Raw genomic sequence first — 20,038 nt, 5'->3', positions numbered from 1 at the left:
TTGTAGTGCACACGTACAGCGGATGAGGCTGAATGTTGATGAATGAAATGGTGCAGATCAATATTCTGCTATCTGCTGGTCAGTCAGAGACAGTCACATGTTCTGGTTTGTTTTTTGGTAGTAGTGAGTGGTTAGTATATTCATTTTCAGAATGTTATGTTCGGAGTAGATTTTGCTGTAATTTCACTTCAAAGATAGTGAATGAGACAATCAATGGGGACTAAACTAAGATATCTGCTGTAGAGTATTTCTGTCTGTCTGTCTGGTAGTTGGGTCCAGGAGGGGCTTTTAGTTTTAGGGGTAACTGTCTCTCTCAGCTATAGTACACATTCCTGCAATGACAGCATAGCCTGCAACATCAAAGTCTCTGTGTATGTATCATAGTATACTGGGAATTTAGTTTCCACAATCAGAAGTGATACAATATTGACATAGTGACATTACTGAAACATTTAATTTGAAACTACCTGTAATTAGGAAGGATATTTATGTTGACATAAGATGTTAATACAGGGTGGGAAAAGGATGTAAAACATAATTTATATTATACATAAAACAGATTAGTCTTTTAATTCATAACCATGTTTATATCATATCGAAAACATCACCTACACTGTCATTTTAGGCGTAATGGTTCAACCCTGCCACTGTGGGACTGATAATTATAAAACCAAATCATACAGGAAGTTGGGGGAGCCCCGGAGGCCTGTTCCTGGCAGTCTTTGTCGCCAGGGCAACACAATTAACGGAAAAAAACATTACAGTCCCCATATTGACTACAGCAATTTCCACCTCACTTACTAATTAAGCCAAGTTAGAGTTATTTAGATAGCCCAAATCACAAGTTTGATTTTTTTTCCCTTTTTTTGCTTGTTTTTTTTAATCATTTTATTTTAAGTGTTAATTTAAAGAGGAGGTATTGCCTCCACCATCTCCTCTCCAATTCTAAGTGTGAATATTTTTTTTCTGTAATTATAATCACAGATCATATCAAATTATCAAGTTATTTAAAGAACTGTCTGACGAGTCATAGAGCGGACAGCTTTGACAGTGTTTGATTTTGACTAAAACTTGTCAAATGCAAGTGGGTGGACTCTTGTGGACCTATTTTTAGTCTTCTTTGTCATGGCAAAGACTGAAGTTATTAATCAGATTTTAAAAAATGCTAAAAGCTTTACTTGCATGAAAGAAAAGCACATTACCTGTTACTGTTGAGTTGTTATTGTGGGTTGAACCTCCACTTTTTAAAATATGAACTGATTGTAAATATCTGGTTAGTGCTGTTAGAATCGAAGCCAATATAGATCTCTGTGTTTTTGAATCAGCTGCTGTCATCAGTCTAGACATCTGCCGTGCCCTGTTATTGTTGTCCTGTGCTGCTGAGTAGCATACACTGCTAAAGCCTGGAGCGTCATCACAGCAACTGTGTGTCTGTGTGGGACATCCTGTTCCTATCACACTAGCATGGGGGCTGAGAACAAGGATTAACAATTAGGAAGGCATTTAATTCATACTTCATCAACTGAGATAAAACAGGCCACCAGTCCACCTGCTGCTTTCATTTTTTAACCAGCCAACAAGATGGCTAGAATCAAATATGACTGTATATGAAGTCCTGTTTGATTCTACATGTTTGTAACTTGCACAAGGGGCTGATAGAATAGATTAGTTTGGAGGCAACAAACCAGAAACTTTCCCGCTGTTCGGCTGGTGACTGGTGTGAATTTCCCAGCATACCTTCCTGCTGGGCTGGTATTTCTGTCTCCCTGGAAGCCCTGTATCTGCTTTTTGACCCACAACAGCGATCTTTATCCCATAGCTTGTGTGCAGAATGGAAAAGGTGAACTGTGACTGTTTGAACTCTTGTAACTCTACAACAACAACCCACCCTTTAACTTCCTAATACATAGAAATGAGATAATATGATTTAAACATAATCAGTGGATTAACAACCTCTTTAAACCAAGCGCTGCTGGTTAATAAGATATGGAAGCACAACCTGACCAATTTGTCAGGTCTATTTTTATCAGGGAGAATTCAAAAACATCATGACATCTACGTTACTGTAGTAGTTCACTTAATACCTGAACATCCAAATGATAATTGATTACCTTTAGCCTAGTTTACTTGAAAGTACAACAATTTTATTAGTAATCTAGTTTAGTTTCAGTGTCTTTTATCTCAGTGACAAATGTAAAGCAGCAAGATTTAAACATTTAAGTAAAATACTGCATGTCAATAAATGTCAGTAAGTGAATTATTATATTAAATACATTACAATACAAATACTCACTACTAATACTCACTCTACTATAGAAGCTAGCCAGCCAAAAAAAACAAAACAAAACAAAAAAAACCATTTTAATTGGGGAAAAATGTATCAATACATAAATAAAATTGAACGGTAATAAATCACAATGCTTTATTCAGGTGAGTTATGTCAATGCAGTATTATATACAGTATAATACACCAGGTTTTTATTGGTCTCATTATATTTGATCAGTGTACATGATTGTTATCTTATTAATCTTGAAGACCTAAATGTTTTTAAATTGAATAATCTGAATTCTTCAGGATTGCATACAAGTACTGAAATACGGTGTCATGTATTTTAAATCTTTGCTCGTCTCTGTTTACTACCAGCTTTGTTCTGCATAGCAGCAGCAGTTTGTGTTGTCTGGCTCCCCCAGCTGGCAGCCCTGTCATGTGTGTCTGTGTGTGTGTGTGTGTGTCTGTGTGTGTGTGTTGCTCTTGAAAAGACATGCTACGTTAAATGGTGTTTTTTGTTTCCTCCACTTTATCTCCATCTTTAACCTCTTCCCTCTCCTCTTCCTCAACTATGTCCTCTTCCCCTCCTCTTTTTTCAGATCTCCCCCTTCTGTAGTTTATTCTTTTCCTCATCCCCACAGCCCAGTCTCTTCTTCCTCATCCATCCTCTATACTTCCTCCTGTTCTCAAGCTCCTTCGCATTCTCCTCCTCTACCCCTTGCTCCTACTCCTCCACATCCTCCCATAGTGCAGCTCTGTATCAACCTCTCTGAAAGAGGAGTAAGGAGAAGATTGAGGATAAAAGCTGGTATCCATTATGTTGCGCACATCCTGTGGAATGCTGATGTACAGTACACAAACCCATCTCACCCCTCCACCAGTGTCCACCTTTTACTGGTCAGGCAGTCTGTCAGCGAGTTGTGTTTAGGAGGCTGTAGACAAGCTTCTCCAGCCTGAGCCAAACTTGAGATTATCTCTTCCTTCTCCCACAGCTATCTACACGCTTGAGGCTGTACATTATCACATTGCAAAATGACACCTTACCGACACAGCTCCTATCACCCCATTGCAGAGGTCAGAGTGTGAGAGACGTTGTTGGGGGGTGGCAGGGGCTCAGAGCAGAGAAAGAACATTCTGTGCCAGAGAAATGCAGCACTGGTTCTCTCCTGCTGAGCACAAACAGCCTGCTGAATGGTTGGTGGGACCACACAGTCTGAAGGTTCTGATTGGCTTTTGTGTCTGTTAAGAGGCGGGCTGGAAGGTCATCTCATGGTCACTGCCTGATGATGAATTCTTGTCATATGGGAAGGACAGCAGATTTCTCCAACTTCCTGAATTCACATGTCACCCAATAGGAAAAATGAGTGACTGTCAGAAACTTTGTGTTCATAGTGTTTAAAGTGCCTGGTAACACACAGATACTGTATTTGATTTTTGGTTTGCAGTTGATATTGCTGGTATAGATGTCTTGACCTGGGTTAGTTTTGGCAATGAAGATTGTGTATTCGGTCAGTATCAGTATTAAACTGTGTATTGGGTCAGAAAAACATGGGCTGAAAGGCTGTGTAGTTGCACCGAAATCATAAAAGTTTTGGGGGGACTGTAGCTTAAAGGGGACCTTTTGTGCTTTTCCTTATTTTCAGTCATATATATGTAATGTTACAGTGTCAGATGTTCATATTGAATGTGGCCAAAGTGTCAAATAATGAGGTAAACATAGGTAGAAGTAATCCCTGCGAGCAAAAAGCACCGGCTTCAGACTGCTCTGAATGCTCTGTTTCCAACGTTTTTTTCTACTTTCAGTCCGAACAGACGTCGGCTTGTGACGGATTTCTTTATATGGTCATCTGCTGCAGTGTGTGTGTAAGCTGCTCCTGTTGGAGTTCACTGCACCGCTCCGTGAACATCATTGCCTTTCTGTGGCTGTTTCTGCTTGTACTATTCTTCCCTGCATTATCTCTAACAGATCTGCTGAACAAAGAGCTCCAAATATCTCCAGATCTTGTTGTGTCGACTGTTTTTTTCAGAAGAGTAGCACTGCTAACAAAGCTGTGCTAAAACTGTGGATAAACACATTTCATTTCCTGTAATTTCTTCACAATAAAAGTCTCCCTTTTATTAAGTAATTTAAAAGCTTTTAATTTGAAGCAACAAAAGCAGGAAATGTTGGGTTTTCACCAGCAGTAACTTAACACAACTCTAATACATGCTGAAAGCGATCAGCAAACAGTAAAATAAGGCAGATATCTAAGAGTACAAACAGGAACACAGAGAGAAACTAAACTTGAAACCACAGATATTCAATTAGAAGCTACAAAAGTACTGAGAGCTGAACACAGAGAGAATAAAGATGTCACACAATAAGCAGGTAATGAGCCTTACCAAACAGAGACATCCTGCTGTAATCTTTGTTGCTTTGGATGTTTGTGCTGTCCACTCGTATATTTCAGATCGAATTTTGGCTCCAACAAGTACGGATGTATTTGAGAAGTTTTATATTTTGAGTTAAGAACAAGAAGCAAAATCTGACTACTATAGTTTGTTTATGCTGCCTCTGTAACCCTCTCAGAGAGCCGGTGGAAGCTTCCTGAAGCTGGCCAATCAGAACAAAGTGGGCTTTTTGGGAGGGGTGCAGAGGGGAGGGGAATCCAAAATGGCCTGCTTCAGAGAAAGGCTGAACTGATGGGCTGCATAAAGGGCCAGTATAAGATACGGATAAGGAGGTTTTTGAACTGTTAATCATGCAAAGCTACTCTAGTGGAGTCCCAGAATAAAAAAAGATAGGGCTGGAAATGAGCATAATAGGTCCCCTTTAAAATGGCCACTTTTCCATCTGTAACTCTGTCTTGGAAGCTTGTAAAACATATAAATACATTGGTATTTGGCTCAGTCATTTACATGAACCCAAAATGTGTAAATGTGCACTGTTTTAAAGCTGCATTCCTTCATATAAGATGGATGATAAAGACGGGAAAGATTCCCACATCCCAGTGACTTGCGAGCATCCACATCATGGTTGTAAGATTACAGAACTGGTTGTGTGAGGGTTAGAAAATACTGTGCATTTACAATATAACATTTGTCCAGTCAATTTGGGTTTAGTCCAAATTGGCATCCATGCTGTTTGTTTTAAGTGTGAAATTGCTGTTAATAAGAAGCTAGTGAATAAACATAATGTCCTACAATGAGACTGTATGAACACATGGAAGGTGCAGAATTTTTGTAATTGTTTGTAAATAATATGCAGGGTTTCTCCCTGAAAAATTGTTAGGCCCAGTGGCAAGTGTCTTTTTTGATGGGGGCCCGGTGCAGACCAGCAACAGATTGATGGTAGCATTAAGGTAGGGCCCTATAGTTTCACTGGAAGGAATTGCGTCAATAAAATGCTTCAATTAATCGCTGTTGTTGTTAGTATTATATGTCATGATTAATCTGATGTCAAGTGGATTTGAGGACCGTTTAACAGAGCGTACAAGTGAAACGTAATGTTACATGTATCTCATACTCGGCTTGAACGTAGTAGGGAGCTTGCTGGAAGTAACGTTAGCATAGGCCAAGTGTGAAACGCACAGATTAGCTTGTGATTTATCTGCTATTGATCATGACTTGTATGAAAGGCTGCAGACATTTATGTCTCTTACCACAATATTCTACACTATTCAGCACAGTCATTCATCCATTTTGACATAACTGTCAGCTTTCATTTTGCAAACAGGAACCGAAATTGGATAACCACACTGCATGGTTTTAAATACAATCACTACTGATCAGTACTGTTGTCTTTCCTTATAACATGTCACATTATTGGGTCACCCTAGCTACTATGTAAGAAAACACAAAGCTGCGCTGCACATTTGAGCTTGAGTTTGGTCATGTTGTTAATGTGAATCAGTAGGATTGGCACCATTGTTATCTTTTCCTTTACTTTTTTATGCTAGAGTTGGTGGGTTGCCTGTGCTGTTATGTCAACTATTTGATTGGTTTCAATGATGAAGATGTAGAAGTCAGCCAGTATTGCTTGTAAAGCTACAGACAGGAAACAAGGGTCCCTGGCTGGAGTTTTACCATGGAAGTTGCAGTTTCGTGGCATGTGCAGCGACCATTCAGCTACTGGGGCGCTTACATGACGTGATTCTAGCATTATATTGTTTGGTTATATCATATAAAACCACAATTCACTCTAGCTTTCCAGTATCTAGACTAAGGTGACTAAGTTCACACAAATGTTTTTAAAAGCATTCAGGTTTTATTACTGTAAAGCATCTAGTAATGTTAATGTCACAGTTAGCACTGGGACTCGTGGTTTAATGTCTCTCCTGTTGCCTTGATGTCTCCATGGTATACTTTTTAAGTATAGTGGTGATACAACATAACGTTCAGCGGTCCAGTGGGTTGGTTCCCAATGTATTTCCCCATGTATTTTTGTTGAGACCAAAATGAATGTTCCAGTAAACTCTTTCTATTGCAATGTTTCAAAAGACAGAGAAGAGAACGTAATGTAGAGAAATACATCCATGATCCGTTAGAGGTGAAGTAAACAAAATGTTTATTTCCTGGTTGGTCAACAATGGGTCCTAACAAGCCACGCCTACGACACATCTGTCTCAGGCACGCAAATCTCACCAGATAATCAGAAACACCAGTTAAATTGTAATACTGGTGGGGGGTCAACTTAGGCCTGGCAGGCCGCGGGGCCTGCAGTACGCTGGCAGAAACCCTGATATGTTTAAGCATTAACCCCCAAGTTGCATACTAAAAGACATCTTGTGTTGAAGCACACAATTGCATTTTATGGCAGCCATGTTTCCTGAAAAACACACTTCCTTAAGTTTTGAACTAAAAATTGGCGAGTTAAAACACCAGGCAGATGGTTGGAACCTTTCTGAAGTGTTTTTGGCCTGGGGAGTGACTTCCTACTCCAATTTGACATCTGTTTTTGGATGCTGTACTTCAAACAGCCTTAGAGTCAGTGTCCAGATCTTTCAGCATCAGTTAACCATTCTGAAAACAGTATTAAAACAAGTACATGCCTCAAATATACTGACTGAACTATTTATGTTGGAGTTATTGTGGATAAATTATTGAAATATAAATAAGAGGAGCAGCAGTTGGCATCTCTGGCCTGGTGTGTTCAGTGACTACGTTTACATGCACAAAATATTCAATTTTTTGCCCTTATTCCAAAAAAGATAATATTCCTACTAAGCTGTTTACATTTATGAAAATAAATATTCCACTAATTTTCCCATTAACATGCAGCCGTGCATACTCCGTTTTTCACATAAAAATATGGAAAAGCGGAATGGCTGGAGCCGCTTGTGCTGCTGCTGCTTCTTTGCATCAAAATAGGATTTTTTCAAAATTTTCCACCATTGGCGGACTTGTTCGACCGTGAGAACACAGCCTCCCTCTTTCATTCGTTCAACAACCTTCTTGAAAAGGTTGGCGTTGCGATATTTGTGCATATCCAAAAACCTGTTGATATCCAAGTCTCCCAAAATGTTTTCCCTTCCAACCATAAACAGGCAAGAGGCCATGTGTTGCAAACCGCAGTAAAAACCACATTTGAGACGCATATTTTGAATGTACTGTATACATGTCCAACGAATGCTCCTAAAACCCGAATAATATCGGCATGTCTTAATCGGAAGATGCTAAGTTTGGAATAAGGCCTAATTTGGAACATCCATATGCTGTTTATATGACCCGTATCAAATTTGGAATATTGTCATATTCAGAATAATAGTGGAATATTAGTGTGCATGTAAAAGTAGTCCGTGTACAGAGCAGTGGACTGAGTTGGTGGAAGCAACATGTTGAAAGGCGTCACAGTGTTTTATCACTCAGCGTCCTATAAACAGCACATCATTTCCCATAACTTGACTTTGTTTGTTTTATTTTTAAACAGCCTCTGGCTATCCTAGGTGGATGACATAATCATAATTACAGTTTTGTGTTCATCAAGTTGTTTCTGGTTCAGATGGTCCTGTCTCTTTGTTTATGCCTTACAGAACACATACTCACTAACACACACAAATAATTTCAAGCAGTGGTTTACAGTGTGGCAGGCAGTTTGTAGAGTCAGTACGAACCAATCAGCTGCTTTCTCTGTTTGTGCTGTTATGTTGAACCAATGAGCTCCTGCTAGTAGTAAAGCTGGGTTCAGGCTGGATGCTTAACTTGAAGCTGTGTGTCAGCTAGTGAAATGAACAGCGTTAGTGCATCATGCTAGATTTAAAAACCCCTTCTGTAGAGACAAAGGCCACCACAAGGTGTGGCTATGTTCTATACGTAGGTCAGTCCAGTGTTTTTCTCCTGGAGCTCCTCAATCAGTTTTTCCTATCATCAGTTAAAATATCCTCTCATTTAGAGGGGCACCACAGCAACTGGAAGAGTTATTTGCAGCAGTGCTCGGTGGAAAACCCGGAGCGGAGAGGCTTTTGTCACTGTGGATCTGGGATGACCCCAGACTGCACTACAGCCCACCCAGTAAACAGCTGTGTTAGACAAAACCTCTGACAGGCTGTTTGTTCGACATGGTTTTATAAGCTGTATTTACATTTTTAAGACAAAAAGAATTTGGTTGATTTGAAGCAGCATACACATTCTCCTCACCGCCTTTTTTTTTTGGTGTTTTACATACACTAATCTGGGCTCAGAGAGATAATGTGTATGATTGTGCATGCTTCTGCATGTGTGTTGTTTGTCACTCTCCAGTAAATGCAAATCATTTGTTTGGGACTGTAGCCAATAGCGTCATGAGTCTAAATCAGACTGAGGACTGACTGGTTGTGTTTATCACACTCTGATGTTTGCAAAATCAGGGAAATGCTCCTTTACTTTGGGGCAAAGTTATGTTTTTCTTGCTTGATATATATGATTGACAAGAACAGGGACATTAAAGCAGGCATTGCTGGTGATACCTGGAACTGATGTGCTAAATCAGCTTCTGGGTGATCAAGACATTTTTTAAAATGCTGATCCAGTTCCAAGTTTTGTTTTTTTTTTTTTTGTTTTGTAACCCACCAAGTATGCCAGCTATTAAAAACACCACATTCCTCTCTGTAGATTATCACATTAGAACTGGATACTAATGCTCGCTGTTGACATTTGGTATTTTGCAGGTGTACCACATTATGTTTAAAACTATTTGTTCGTTCTGTGCCAGATCTATACTGACACACAGATATTGAATAACATATCACAGAACATGACACAATACAGAACATCATAGGAAACCTATAAAGGAATAGTTTTGGGAAACACACTTGTTTACTTTCTTGTTCACTAATTAACACCTTATATCCTGTTGATTTAATCCGTATAAAAAACAAAGTGTACAAACACCGCATTGTGGTTTTACGGGGGGTTGTGTGCTGGACTATTCCTTGGCCAGGCGCAGTCATTTCCTGGAGTCTCCACTTGTTGCCTGGTAACCTCACAGTGATGACACGACTCCAGTAAATGACTGGTCCTGGCCGAGGCATAGTCCAGCACACAACCCTCTGTAAAAGCACAATGTGTTATTTTTACTAGGGGTCGACAGATTATCATCCTGGCCGGTTATCGGATCTGATATTCAAATGATATTTTAATGATTATCGGAATTTGTTTTTGTTTTGTTTTTTATCTGATTGCAGATATGCGCTACTTTGGCTCTGATGCAGCTGCGTCTCTGTCTGTAGTCACTACTCTGTGGTCTCAAGCGATGTCCTGTTCACAGCACTATCTGATTGGTTACACGTCATGAGTAATAGCCTATCAACACTGAAGAGAAGCATCTGCAGACTGGAGCAGTAGTAGTCTGGTAGAGCTAACTTGAATGCGACAGCGAACGTCAACAGATTTGAGCCATAATTTAGCCACCTGACTACAGCAAAAAAATGAATAGGCTATAAGGTTATTTCTTGCACGTCACTTACCAGGGTCAGTCATACTCTCAGTCTCAACCCACGACTACTAGTAATGTTACTGAAGTGTATCTTGAAGTTGTCTCTGACTCAGGATTGTTGTTAGAGACTTTAGACGTAATGGAACTGCATCTAAGGCCTGTTAATCCATACACGGACTGCACAGATGGTGTACAGCTGTCAGAGTTGAATAGTCACTTCTATTGCTATTGTACATATTCAGCTATAGTAATCATTAGTAATACAGTAGCCTAGTTTTCAATGACAGGTTCCCTGCTATCACATCTTGTTGATATGTAACATTTAAACTGTGGTGGAATAAGTACTCAGATCCTTTATTTAAGTAAAAGTATCAATATCACAATGTAAATACTTCATTACAAGTGAAAGGCCTGCGTTTAAAATCCTATTCAAGTAAAAGTACAGAAGTATTACCAGCTCAATTTACTTAAAGTATTGAAGTAAAAGTACTTGTTTTGAAGAAAATCGGACTGTTAGACCATGTGAGGGGAAATGTCTCTTTGATAGAACTGCAAACAACTCAAAGACACCTGAAACATGACAAAGAGACACAAATACACACTGTTTTTTGGAAGGGGCCACAAGCCAAAAAGTTTGGGAACCACTGGTTTGATCTTTAATCATGTGTTGTAATTTATAAACTCATCATTATGTTATTTTATGTAAAATTTTAATCTGAAAAGGACCTAAAGCTGTCAAACAAATGTAGTGGAGTAGAAAGTAACATATTTGCCTCTGAAATGTAGTGGAGTGGAAGTATAAAGTAATAATAAAATGAAAATACTTAGGTAAAGTACAAGTACCTTAAAATTGTACATTAAGTACTTGAGTAATGTACTTACTCAACTTTTCATCACTGCATTTAAATAATTGAAACCAACTAAAGGCTTTCCAAGGTTGTTTTGCTGTAATAAATGAAGCATAATTGTGCATGAAAATTGTGCGTTCTAAATTTTGACACCAAAATTTGACTGCAAATGTATATTGGTTCTTAGTATCAGTTATTTGTCTCCTTGATTACTAATAATCGGTATCAGCCCTGAGACCTCTAGTTTTTACACTTTGGTTTTTGTACAAATCAAACAAACAAGATATGGCCTATCCCAGCTTTCACTGGATGTTGTTTCCCATCTCTCTTTCTCTTTTCATTTCCTGTCAAGTCTCTACTGTTGCTATCAAATAAAGGCATAAAATATCCCAAAAATATTTTAAAAGAGAGATAGAGAGATTGGTGAGCCTTAGAGGTGTTGATAGGTTGATTTAGATCTATTTGAACAGAGCAAGACTAACTGTTTTCAGTCTTTGTGCTAAGCTAGCTAGATAACAACTGTGGGTGTTAGCTTCATATTTATTACTTCTCATTTATCTCTCAGCAAAAAAAACTAATAACCATATGTTTTAAAATGTTGAACTATTCCTGTAAAGAAAAGTTCTGGTGTTGAATACATTTCCATGATGCAAAGCTATTCAGCTGTCAGATTGCTTCACCATTTTAATGCAGTCCACTAAGTATGCACAACACAGCTGTAATATATAAATATAAATATGTATATCTCAGCAGATATTCTACCAAATAAAACAAATCAGGTTTAGGGGCAAGAAAATGTCCTAAAGTCTCATAAATGTCAGTTACGTTGTAGAAAAAATGTAACATCCTGTGGGAAAAAAATGCATATTTTGGCTCACCTGCATTGGTATAATACTTCCTCTCTCTGTCTCCCCGCCAGAATGTCCAGAGAAGTGTGCACGGCGAGCATGCACAGCGAACGGCGAGTGCTGCCACCCTCAGTGTCTGGGCAGCTGCACAGTCCCAGGTAGTGACACAGCCTGTGCCGCATGTGTGCACTACTACCACCAAGGCCGCTGCGTGGCCGACTGCCCACCAGGCACCTACAAGTTCGAGGGCTGGCGCTGCATCAGTGCTGAGCTTTGCTCCAAAGTCCACCTCCCTGACTTCGACAGCTTCATTATCCACGGTGGAGAGTGCATGTCCGAATGCCCGTCTGGGTACACACGCACCGCACCCAACAGGTGAGATGAGGTTGGCTGAAATCGAGCCGCTGGGTGGGTGGAGGTACTCTTATTGTTGGCCTGACATTTGTACCAGATCCACACCCTGCTCGTAGTTTCCCTGCTAAGATTTCATCTGGGCAAAAACTGAATGTAATACTACAGCTCCAATAAATTACAAGTCAGTTACTTTTGAGGCAGTGAACCATCTTTAATCCTATTATAAACCTCTAGTTGAGTGTTAAAATAATAAAAGTTGCTGGTTAAATCTTGACGTCATTTAGTGGGTACTATGGAACGTTGACATAAAGGATGGAAATTAAAAATGAAAGGTCAGGTGAGAACTCAGTGAGTTTAGAAAATGAACGTACGTCAATGAGATGACACTGTACATTTAGTGCCTCGTCTATCTCTCTCCGTCTGTCTGCAGTATGTTCTGTACAGCCTGTGATGGTCTGTGCGATAAAGTATGTGATGAGAAGGTCATCGACTCCATGGATGCCGCTCAGTCTCTCAAAGGCTGCACTGTTATCAAAGGCAACCTGCACATCAACATCCGCAGAGGCCGTAAGTACTGCAACGTACCGCAACAACACTACAGTTAATACTAAACATAGCTACGCTAATTCTGCTGCTGCCAGTGTAGCTTACGCTTTCTCAGCTGGTGTGGAGATTTAAAAAGTGTTGTCAGTTACATACTGTTAAACCATGACTGATGACATCAATAGCTCTGTAAGGCATTAGTTCCACATTTCAAATTTCTCTCTACAGCAGCTCTGGACTTGGATTTCATAAACACTGGCAACCAGTGCAGTTACAGTATGTTTTTTACTGAAATGTTCTGCTACCAAACACAACAGAAATTGTTCTACAAAATGCAGAAGTGATGTCAATATTAGACTAGACCAGAGCTTGTTAAAGGTCTGGAAAGTCTGAGAACTCTATCATTTCCTGATGTTTGCACAAAAAAATCATGAATGCACATTGTTTGATGAGGAAGAAGGCGCAAAAAGAGGGAGCTAAACATGGACTATAAAAGCAAGATTTTGAGTTTTACAAGTCCAACCGTTACAGAGATATGAACTTACATAAAAAAAAGTTAAAAAGACATGTCGACAAATATAGTAAGTATTAAAAGTAGTGTGTTTTTGTGTGTGTGTGTTTTTAGATAACATGGTGGCAGAGTTGGAGAGTTTTACGGGTTTGATCCAAAGAGTGACCGGTTATGTGCGGATCAGACACTCACACACTCTGAGCTCCCTGGCCTTCCTCCGCAGCCTCAGATACATCGATGGAGAAGACCTTCTGGACGAGTAGGACCACACACACACACACACACACACACACATATTTATGTACAAACATTCACAACAATTCATAGCTCTCAATTCAGTCGTTGTGAAACGTTTGTGTTCTGGTCAAGGTCATCACCGAGTTGTTCACAGGATGGAGAGAGAAAGAAAGGAAAGCACTCAGTTCATTAACTGATGTTTTGACTGCGAGGTTGCAGACTGGAAAGTATTTAAAGTCAGATTGACCTGTTTTGGGTCAGTAACTGTAAAATCATCACTTAAGTTTAAAAAAACTCAATTGAGTCACTCTTTCTTCACTGAAAAGGTAACTATACTGCTTGAAGCACATGTGACATTTTTTATAAGACCTTGAATGCAGCAAAACTCCCAACAACCCAAGGAAAGATTCTCTCAGGGTCACGGCGAGGCCTTCACTCCCCCCTTCTTCTGTTCTCCTTGAGTTCACAGGAGTCTTACTGTCCCAAGGTCCACATTACAGTCATTACTGGATGTCTGGGTGTTACCAAATGACTCATAAAAACCTCTCTTCTCCTCTCTCCTCACTGAACTTGAATACTAAACTAAAACAATCACTCCTTGCTTAGTCTGATTTCCCTCTAGCATCTAACTGGGTCATTAAACCACCAGCTGAAAATGGAAGAGTATACTACTCTGCTACTCTTTGTTCATTAGCATAGCTTCCCCTTATAGAAACGGACTAGCAGCTATATAGGTCTTTATACTCATATATACTCTCTTTGTGTGACACCTCATTGTGCTGTTTTCCATCATGCACTGAAAAATAAGGCATTGTCTATGATGGGCAAGTTGGCCCTCAGCGTGGCATAAATCACCACACACACAATAAACCAACACAGAAACATTATACAATGAATGAGGGAGCACATTGTTTAACTATCATTCCTCTCTTCCTTCTGCCCTCTAGCATGTATGCCTTCTCGGCATTTGACAACCAGCAGCTCCAGTACCTTTGGGACTGGAAGCAGCACAACCTCACCATCAAGGCAGGAAAGCTGTTCTTCAGAGCCAACCCAAAGCTCTGCACATCCGAGATCCGCAAGATGTGGGAGAAGACGGGCATCCAGGGCCGCTTCGATGAGAGCGATTTCCGAAACAACGGCGACAGAGCCAGCTGTAAGGATCAAACGGGCTTCAGTCCGAAAACCACAAAAATGATAATTGCTGTGTCCAGTACATGCACAGGAGTAGATTACTATGCAAACACCTCCTCCAGGTCTGTTAGAGGGCTTTTGTTCTGTTACACGTGTCAGTAATTACTGCACTAAGTAAACAACACTAATTGCTATAGATTTTAAAAGAGGCAGATTGAAGTGCTTTGGTTTTAACTATGCTCTCTTTTAACTAACTCCCTCACCCTTGTCTCCCACAGGTGAAAGCACTATCCTAAAGTTTAAGTCCAACAGCACCAGCAGTACGAGGATCAAACTGACCTGGCAGCGCTACCGCCCTCCCGACTACCGAGACCTCATCAGCTTTATCGTCTACTACAAGGAGGCGTAGGTTTCCTCACAACAGCCCCAGTCATTAGCTGTCTCCTGCCCTGGGCAGAGTACGACTGATCATAGCAGTGATAAAACTGCTGGGTTTAAAACTGAAAGGTGCAGTGTGTAGAATTTAGTGACATCTAGCAGATGTCGAAATGTTAGTCTGTTTGCACAGTTAAAATTAATCAGTGTGCTCCAGTCCCTTCTGTTCTCTGGAATATAATATTCATAAGTATGTTTTCATTAGTGCATAATCACCTGAAAATAAGAATTGTTGTGTTTTTGTTACCTTAGAATTAGCCCTTTATATCTACATAGGGAGCAGGTCCTCTTCCATGGAGGCTGCCATGTTGCACCGCCATGTTTCTACAGTAGCCCAGAACAGACAAACCAAACACTGGCTCTAGAGAGGGCCTTTCACGTTTTTTGTGGTTTCGCGGCCAACGCAGGTTCTCCTCCATGCTTGGAAGAGGAGTGTGAGGGGAGGTGTATTCAATTGGTTGCAATCTGCAACCTCACTGCTAGATGCCACTAAATCTTACACACTGGTCCTTTAAATCTTCCAGTTTACGATTGACTTGTTTAAAGGCACAATCAGTGATTCAGTGGAAGCTCACAATCAGATTCATTGACAGGACTTTAAATATATAAAGCAAAAAAAAAAAATCTCAAATCTCTAATTAGTGTTTTCTAATACAGCTTAGGGTTTCTTTCATCAGTAATATTGCAAACACAAGAATAAACAGGTGTATATCAATTATGTGTACACATATATATATATATATATATATATATATATATATATATATATATATATAATGTGTGTGTGTATAGCAGATATATATGTATATATAATTAACAAAAAGTTTGAGATTATTCATCAGCCTCCGACACTATCCTTCCTGTTCCCAGGCCATACCAGAACATCACAGAGTTTGAGGGGCAGGATGGGTGTGGCTCCAACAGCTGGAACATGGTGGATGTGGAGTTGAGGCAGGACAAGGACTCAGACCCTGGTGTTCTGCTGTCAAACCTGAAGCCATGGACACAGTATGCTGTCTTTGTTAAAGCTATCACACTCATGGTGGAGGACAAACATATGCCAGGCGCCAAGAGCAAGGTGGTCTACATCCGCACCAGCCCTTCAGGTAAATATGATAACTTCACAGGTAAACAAGGTGACAGCTGATCAGAGGTAGAACTCTATGTCATTCTGATAGTAAATAAAACAAATATTACTGTGATCCTAGAATGATTTCAAATGACAGAGAAATGCTCAAATAGTGAGATTTTCTTTAACTGAACCAATAGTATGACACCAGAACACATTTACTCACAGGTAAAGGATCTGTTCACATTGTTGCTCGATCCTCTGAATACTGTAGGTGTGGGATTGTGGTAGCATTTCTGGATTTAATCAAAAAATAGTGTAAGGAGATGGAGGGGAAGTCGGCTTTAAATACACACAGCTGCAACTCAAAGAGATGGAGATAACTAGAATATTTGCCTTTTCTGAAGAAAATGCATGTGAGAACTGCCAGCTGTTAGCTGCTGCTACTGCAGCAATTTTTAAAAAATGTTGTAGCACCACCCACAGGTGAAATTACATCAAATGCTACAGACTTGTTCAGCATTCCCGTCTGTATAACTTTGCTGAATTTAATGTCTCACTTAAAATAAAGTAAACAAACTGCTGTAAGTACAAATCATAGACAGACAGCGCATCGCTAAGAGGGATTTAGAAGAGCAACGACCAAACCAGCATCTAACGGGTCCATAGTGACATCCGCAGGTAGTTTTACACGCTGTTTAATGTGCTGCAGCTGAGCAGCTAATTAGCTATCTAGCTGCTAACTGACATTAGCGGTGCACTTTTCTCCGGTTAATGTTTGTTTGGTGGCTCGTTCACAGACTAAGCTGCAGGACAAGACGTGTGTTCATGTTTGTAAGTTATCATCAAGTTTTGATGATGTGTATCATGCTTTATTTTGCAATTTAATTTAACAATTGAGCTTTGAATATTTCATATATTTTGGACATCTTGAATGTTGTTTTCGTTTAAGACCATGGGCTAAAGTTCCATGCTGTAAGTGTTTTACAGAATATATGGAAAACAAAGTTTTGTCTCCCCCCCCCTTTTTTTTTTCGTTTGCTGATCCGAAAAATGATCCGATCCATGATTCAAATCCATGATTCGATCCTAATCGTGAGTTTTGTTATCCATTGCACCCCAAGTATGTATCAAGTTTGGTAAAAATTAGATGAAATATGCGCCAACAGTAGCAAAAAATATGTTTACAAGAAAGTACAAAATGGTGAAATTTTTTTTCAGGTGCAAATGGGCATAGCCTTCATCAGTTCAATCACCTTCATCCCAGGAGCACAGGTTGCAAAAATTGTTTTCCTGTGCCTCACGGTTCATGAGTTATTAGCCAAAATGTAAAACACGAAATAACTGACCATATGGTGCCGCTATAGGTACCATGTTGTAATATGTTAAGCATTTCCACATGGGACATCTGTCCATTAAGTATGAATACTTTAGCAATTTTAGTTTTTGAGATATGAACTTTAAAACATTCCTCCTATAGACATTCCATTACAAATTTAAATACTTTAAAAAATTATATAAAATCACTAAAACATGTTACAATAAAAACTGTAATAGCATACATCTCCATAAGAAGATGTACGTTTTGATGTTTAAACAAAGTTTGTACGACTAATTGTACAGAAGTAGATAAAATACAAAATAATAATAAATAAATAAAGAGTGGAGATAACAGTGTGAGAGCTGCTTTGCAGCTCTAGATTAGATGCAATGGAAGAGTGCTTTTAAATAAATCCAGCTGCACAGTAAAGACATAGCAGTGCTGTGATGTCAGAAAATCACATCTGCACTGGCAGACTGTAAATCTCAGCCTGCACTGGCAGACTGTAAATCTCAGCCTGAAAGAGAGAAAAGTTCTCAGAAATCTGGTTTAAGAAGCAGCCACAGGGAGATGACAATAATAAAATAGCAAAAAATGTTTGTCTCTCTCCCAGCTCCCTCCATGCCGCAGGATGTGCGAGCCTACTCTAACTCTTCTACCCAGTTGGTGGTGCGTTGGTCACCTCCTGTCTCACCAAATGGGAACCAAACATACTACCTGGTCAGATGGCAGCAACAAGCTGAAGATCGAGAGCTATACCAGCACAACTACTGCTCTAAAGGTATCCACACACACCATTACTGCTAGATGTTCCCTGGAGTACAAACAAAGTACACATGTCAATGCAATGCGTCCTTCTCGTCCTCCAGAGCTGAAGATCCCCATAAGGATTGCTGCCATAGGGGTGGGAGACCAGGAAGAGGACACCAAGCCCACAAAGCCAGATCCCGACGGGGCAGATAAAGGCCCCTGTTGCCCTTGCCCCAAGTCAGTGGAAGACCTGGAGGCTGAGGCTGCTGATGCATCCTACCGAAAAGTCTTTGAAAACTTCTTACATAACTCCATTTTCACACCAAGGTGAGCTCCTCGTCATCATTATTTAATTATGTGGCACCAGTGTGGCTATGTCATGGCAGACCTAAACATCATATTTAACCCACTTCTGTCTAAACCAAAAAAAAATGCATTTTTCTTTGCGTTAATGCGCATTTTTTTCTTAAATATCTTAGTAATTTTCCAGTGAACTTTCAGTGCAGATCAGTAACTTTGTACAGTGTTTGGCCATTGTATAGTTTTGCTTTGTAGTTATCTAAACAAACCCAATGACCCATGAAGGTGGACCAAAGAGGGAGGACAATATGATCTTTTTTGGTCTTCTTTGTCATTCCCGTTTCAATTTTAGTACACATGAAACAAGGACAGCTCTTTTCGGCTCCTTTCTAATTTATGTTTCGGCTTCTGTGTGAAGTGCAAGGCAGCAGGCCCGACTCCCTAAATCAGACATCTGCATCACATTATCTCTCTCTTCCTCTGCCTCTAGACACGCACACACACACACATATATGTGCAAAGCCAGGTCCAGTTGATGTTAATTAGTTCTCAGTATGTTTTGCAGAAGCAAAGGAAATGGACGGATGCACTTATTTACATTTCCAGCACTTTCTTCTCAGCTTACTTCAGACCCTGACAGCATAAAAACCCATGCCACATTGTAAATTGGACTGTATCTGAACTTGTGTGATAGTTAGTGGTTGAAGCATGTAGTGCTGAACAACTATTGGTTTTTAGTTGTGGGTTGTTTTTTTGGTTTGTTTTTTTTCTTCTCTCTTCTTATTTGCTGAGATGGAGGACACCAGCAACTTTTGCACAGTGATGTGAGCTGTCTACAATAGTTGAGTTGCCCTCATAAAAGTGCAATAATTAACAAATTAAAGTTAGTTAAAGCCCTTGAAAGGATGAACTTGTATACATTCGGTTCCAGATGAAGCAAAACCTGGTACTCATCACCTGGCGCCTTAACTGAGGTCAAAAACTCGAATCTCAAATCTTGAATCTTGAATCTCGAATCCATTCAACCAAATGTCATCAAATTAAATACACACGCTTAAGAAAAACTTGGTAAAATCTTGAAGTTCTGCAATCACATTTAGTAGCAGTTGGTGTGATATATCACATATTGGCATATAGCATAACTTCAGTTCAAACGCTACAAAATCCTCTGAGCTCAGTTCAGTAATTCTATTTAGAATATGCCCACCAAGTTTCATCCCAGAGGCTGAAATTGAAGCCAAATGGCAACGAAAACAATCAAACCACTCATAGGCTGAAAGGTTGAGCAAGGAAAGGTTTCCAATAGTTCTGGGATCAACAGAGAACCAAAACAGCTGAAGAACAAACAACAAAGCACACAGACACAGGTTTCAGCAGAAGATGTCCTTGTGGTTTACATCAGCATTCTGAGTTCTGCTTCAACAGTTCCTGCAGCTTGTTACAGTCATATGTAATGCTGAATATTACATTTTTTATTTTCAATTTGGCAGTCGCTGTGAGAGTTTTAAACCACTGTATGCACTTATGA

At 39.8% G+C, this 20,038-nt stretch overlaps 1 protein-coding gene across 1 annotated transcript in view; it reads left to right on the top strand.

Moving 5' to 3' along the window:
- Positions 1 to 20,038, top strand: part of igf1rb (insulin-like growth factor 1b receptor) — a 57,071-nt gene that overhangs the window by 24,527 nt on the left and 12,506 nt on the right. The window contains exons 3-10 of the mRNA XM_067595738.1: positions 11,928 to 12,231; positions 12,641 to 12,777; positions 13,379 to 13,523; positions 14,449 to 14,657; positions 14,914 to 15,040; positions 15,941 to 16,176; positions 18,074 to 18,241; positions 18,330 to 18,537. Of these exons, the coding sequence (XP_067451839.1) occupies positions 11,928 to 12,231; positions 12,641 to 12,777; positions 13,379 to 13,523; positions 14,449 to 14,657; positions 14,914 to 15,040; positions 15,941 to 16,176; positions 18,074 to 18,241; positions 18,330 to 18,537 (1,534 nt within the window). The remainder of the gene's footprint in view (positions 1 to 11,927; positions 12,232 to 12,640; positions 12,778 to 13,378; positions 13,524 to 14,448; positions 14,658 to 14,913; positions 15,041 to 15,940; positions 16,177 to 18,073; positions 18,242 to 18,329; positions 18,538 to 20,038) is intronic.

The sequence above is a fragment of the Thunnus thynnus genome, chromosome 1 (genome assembly GCF_963924715.1).
Source record: "Thunnus thynnus chromosome 1, fThuThy2.1, whole genome shotgun sequence".
NCBI classification, from domain to species: domain Eukaryota; kingdom Metazoa; phylum Chordata; class Actinopteri; order Scombriformes; family Scombridae; genus Thunnus; species Thunnus thynnus.
The sequence above is the reverse complement of the archived record's forward strand: the minus strand, read 5'-3'. Positions and strand labels throughout refer to the sequence as shown.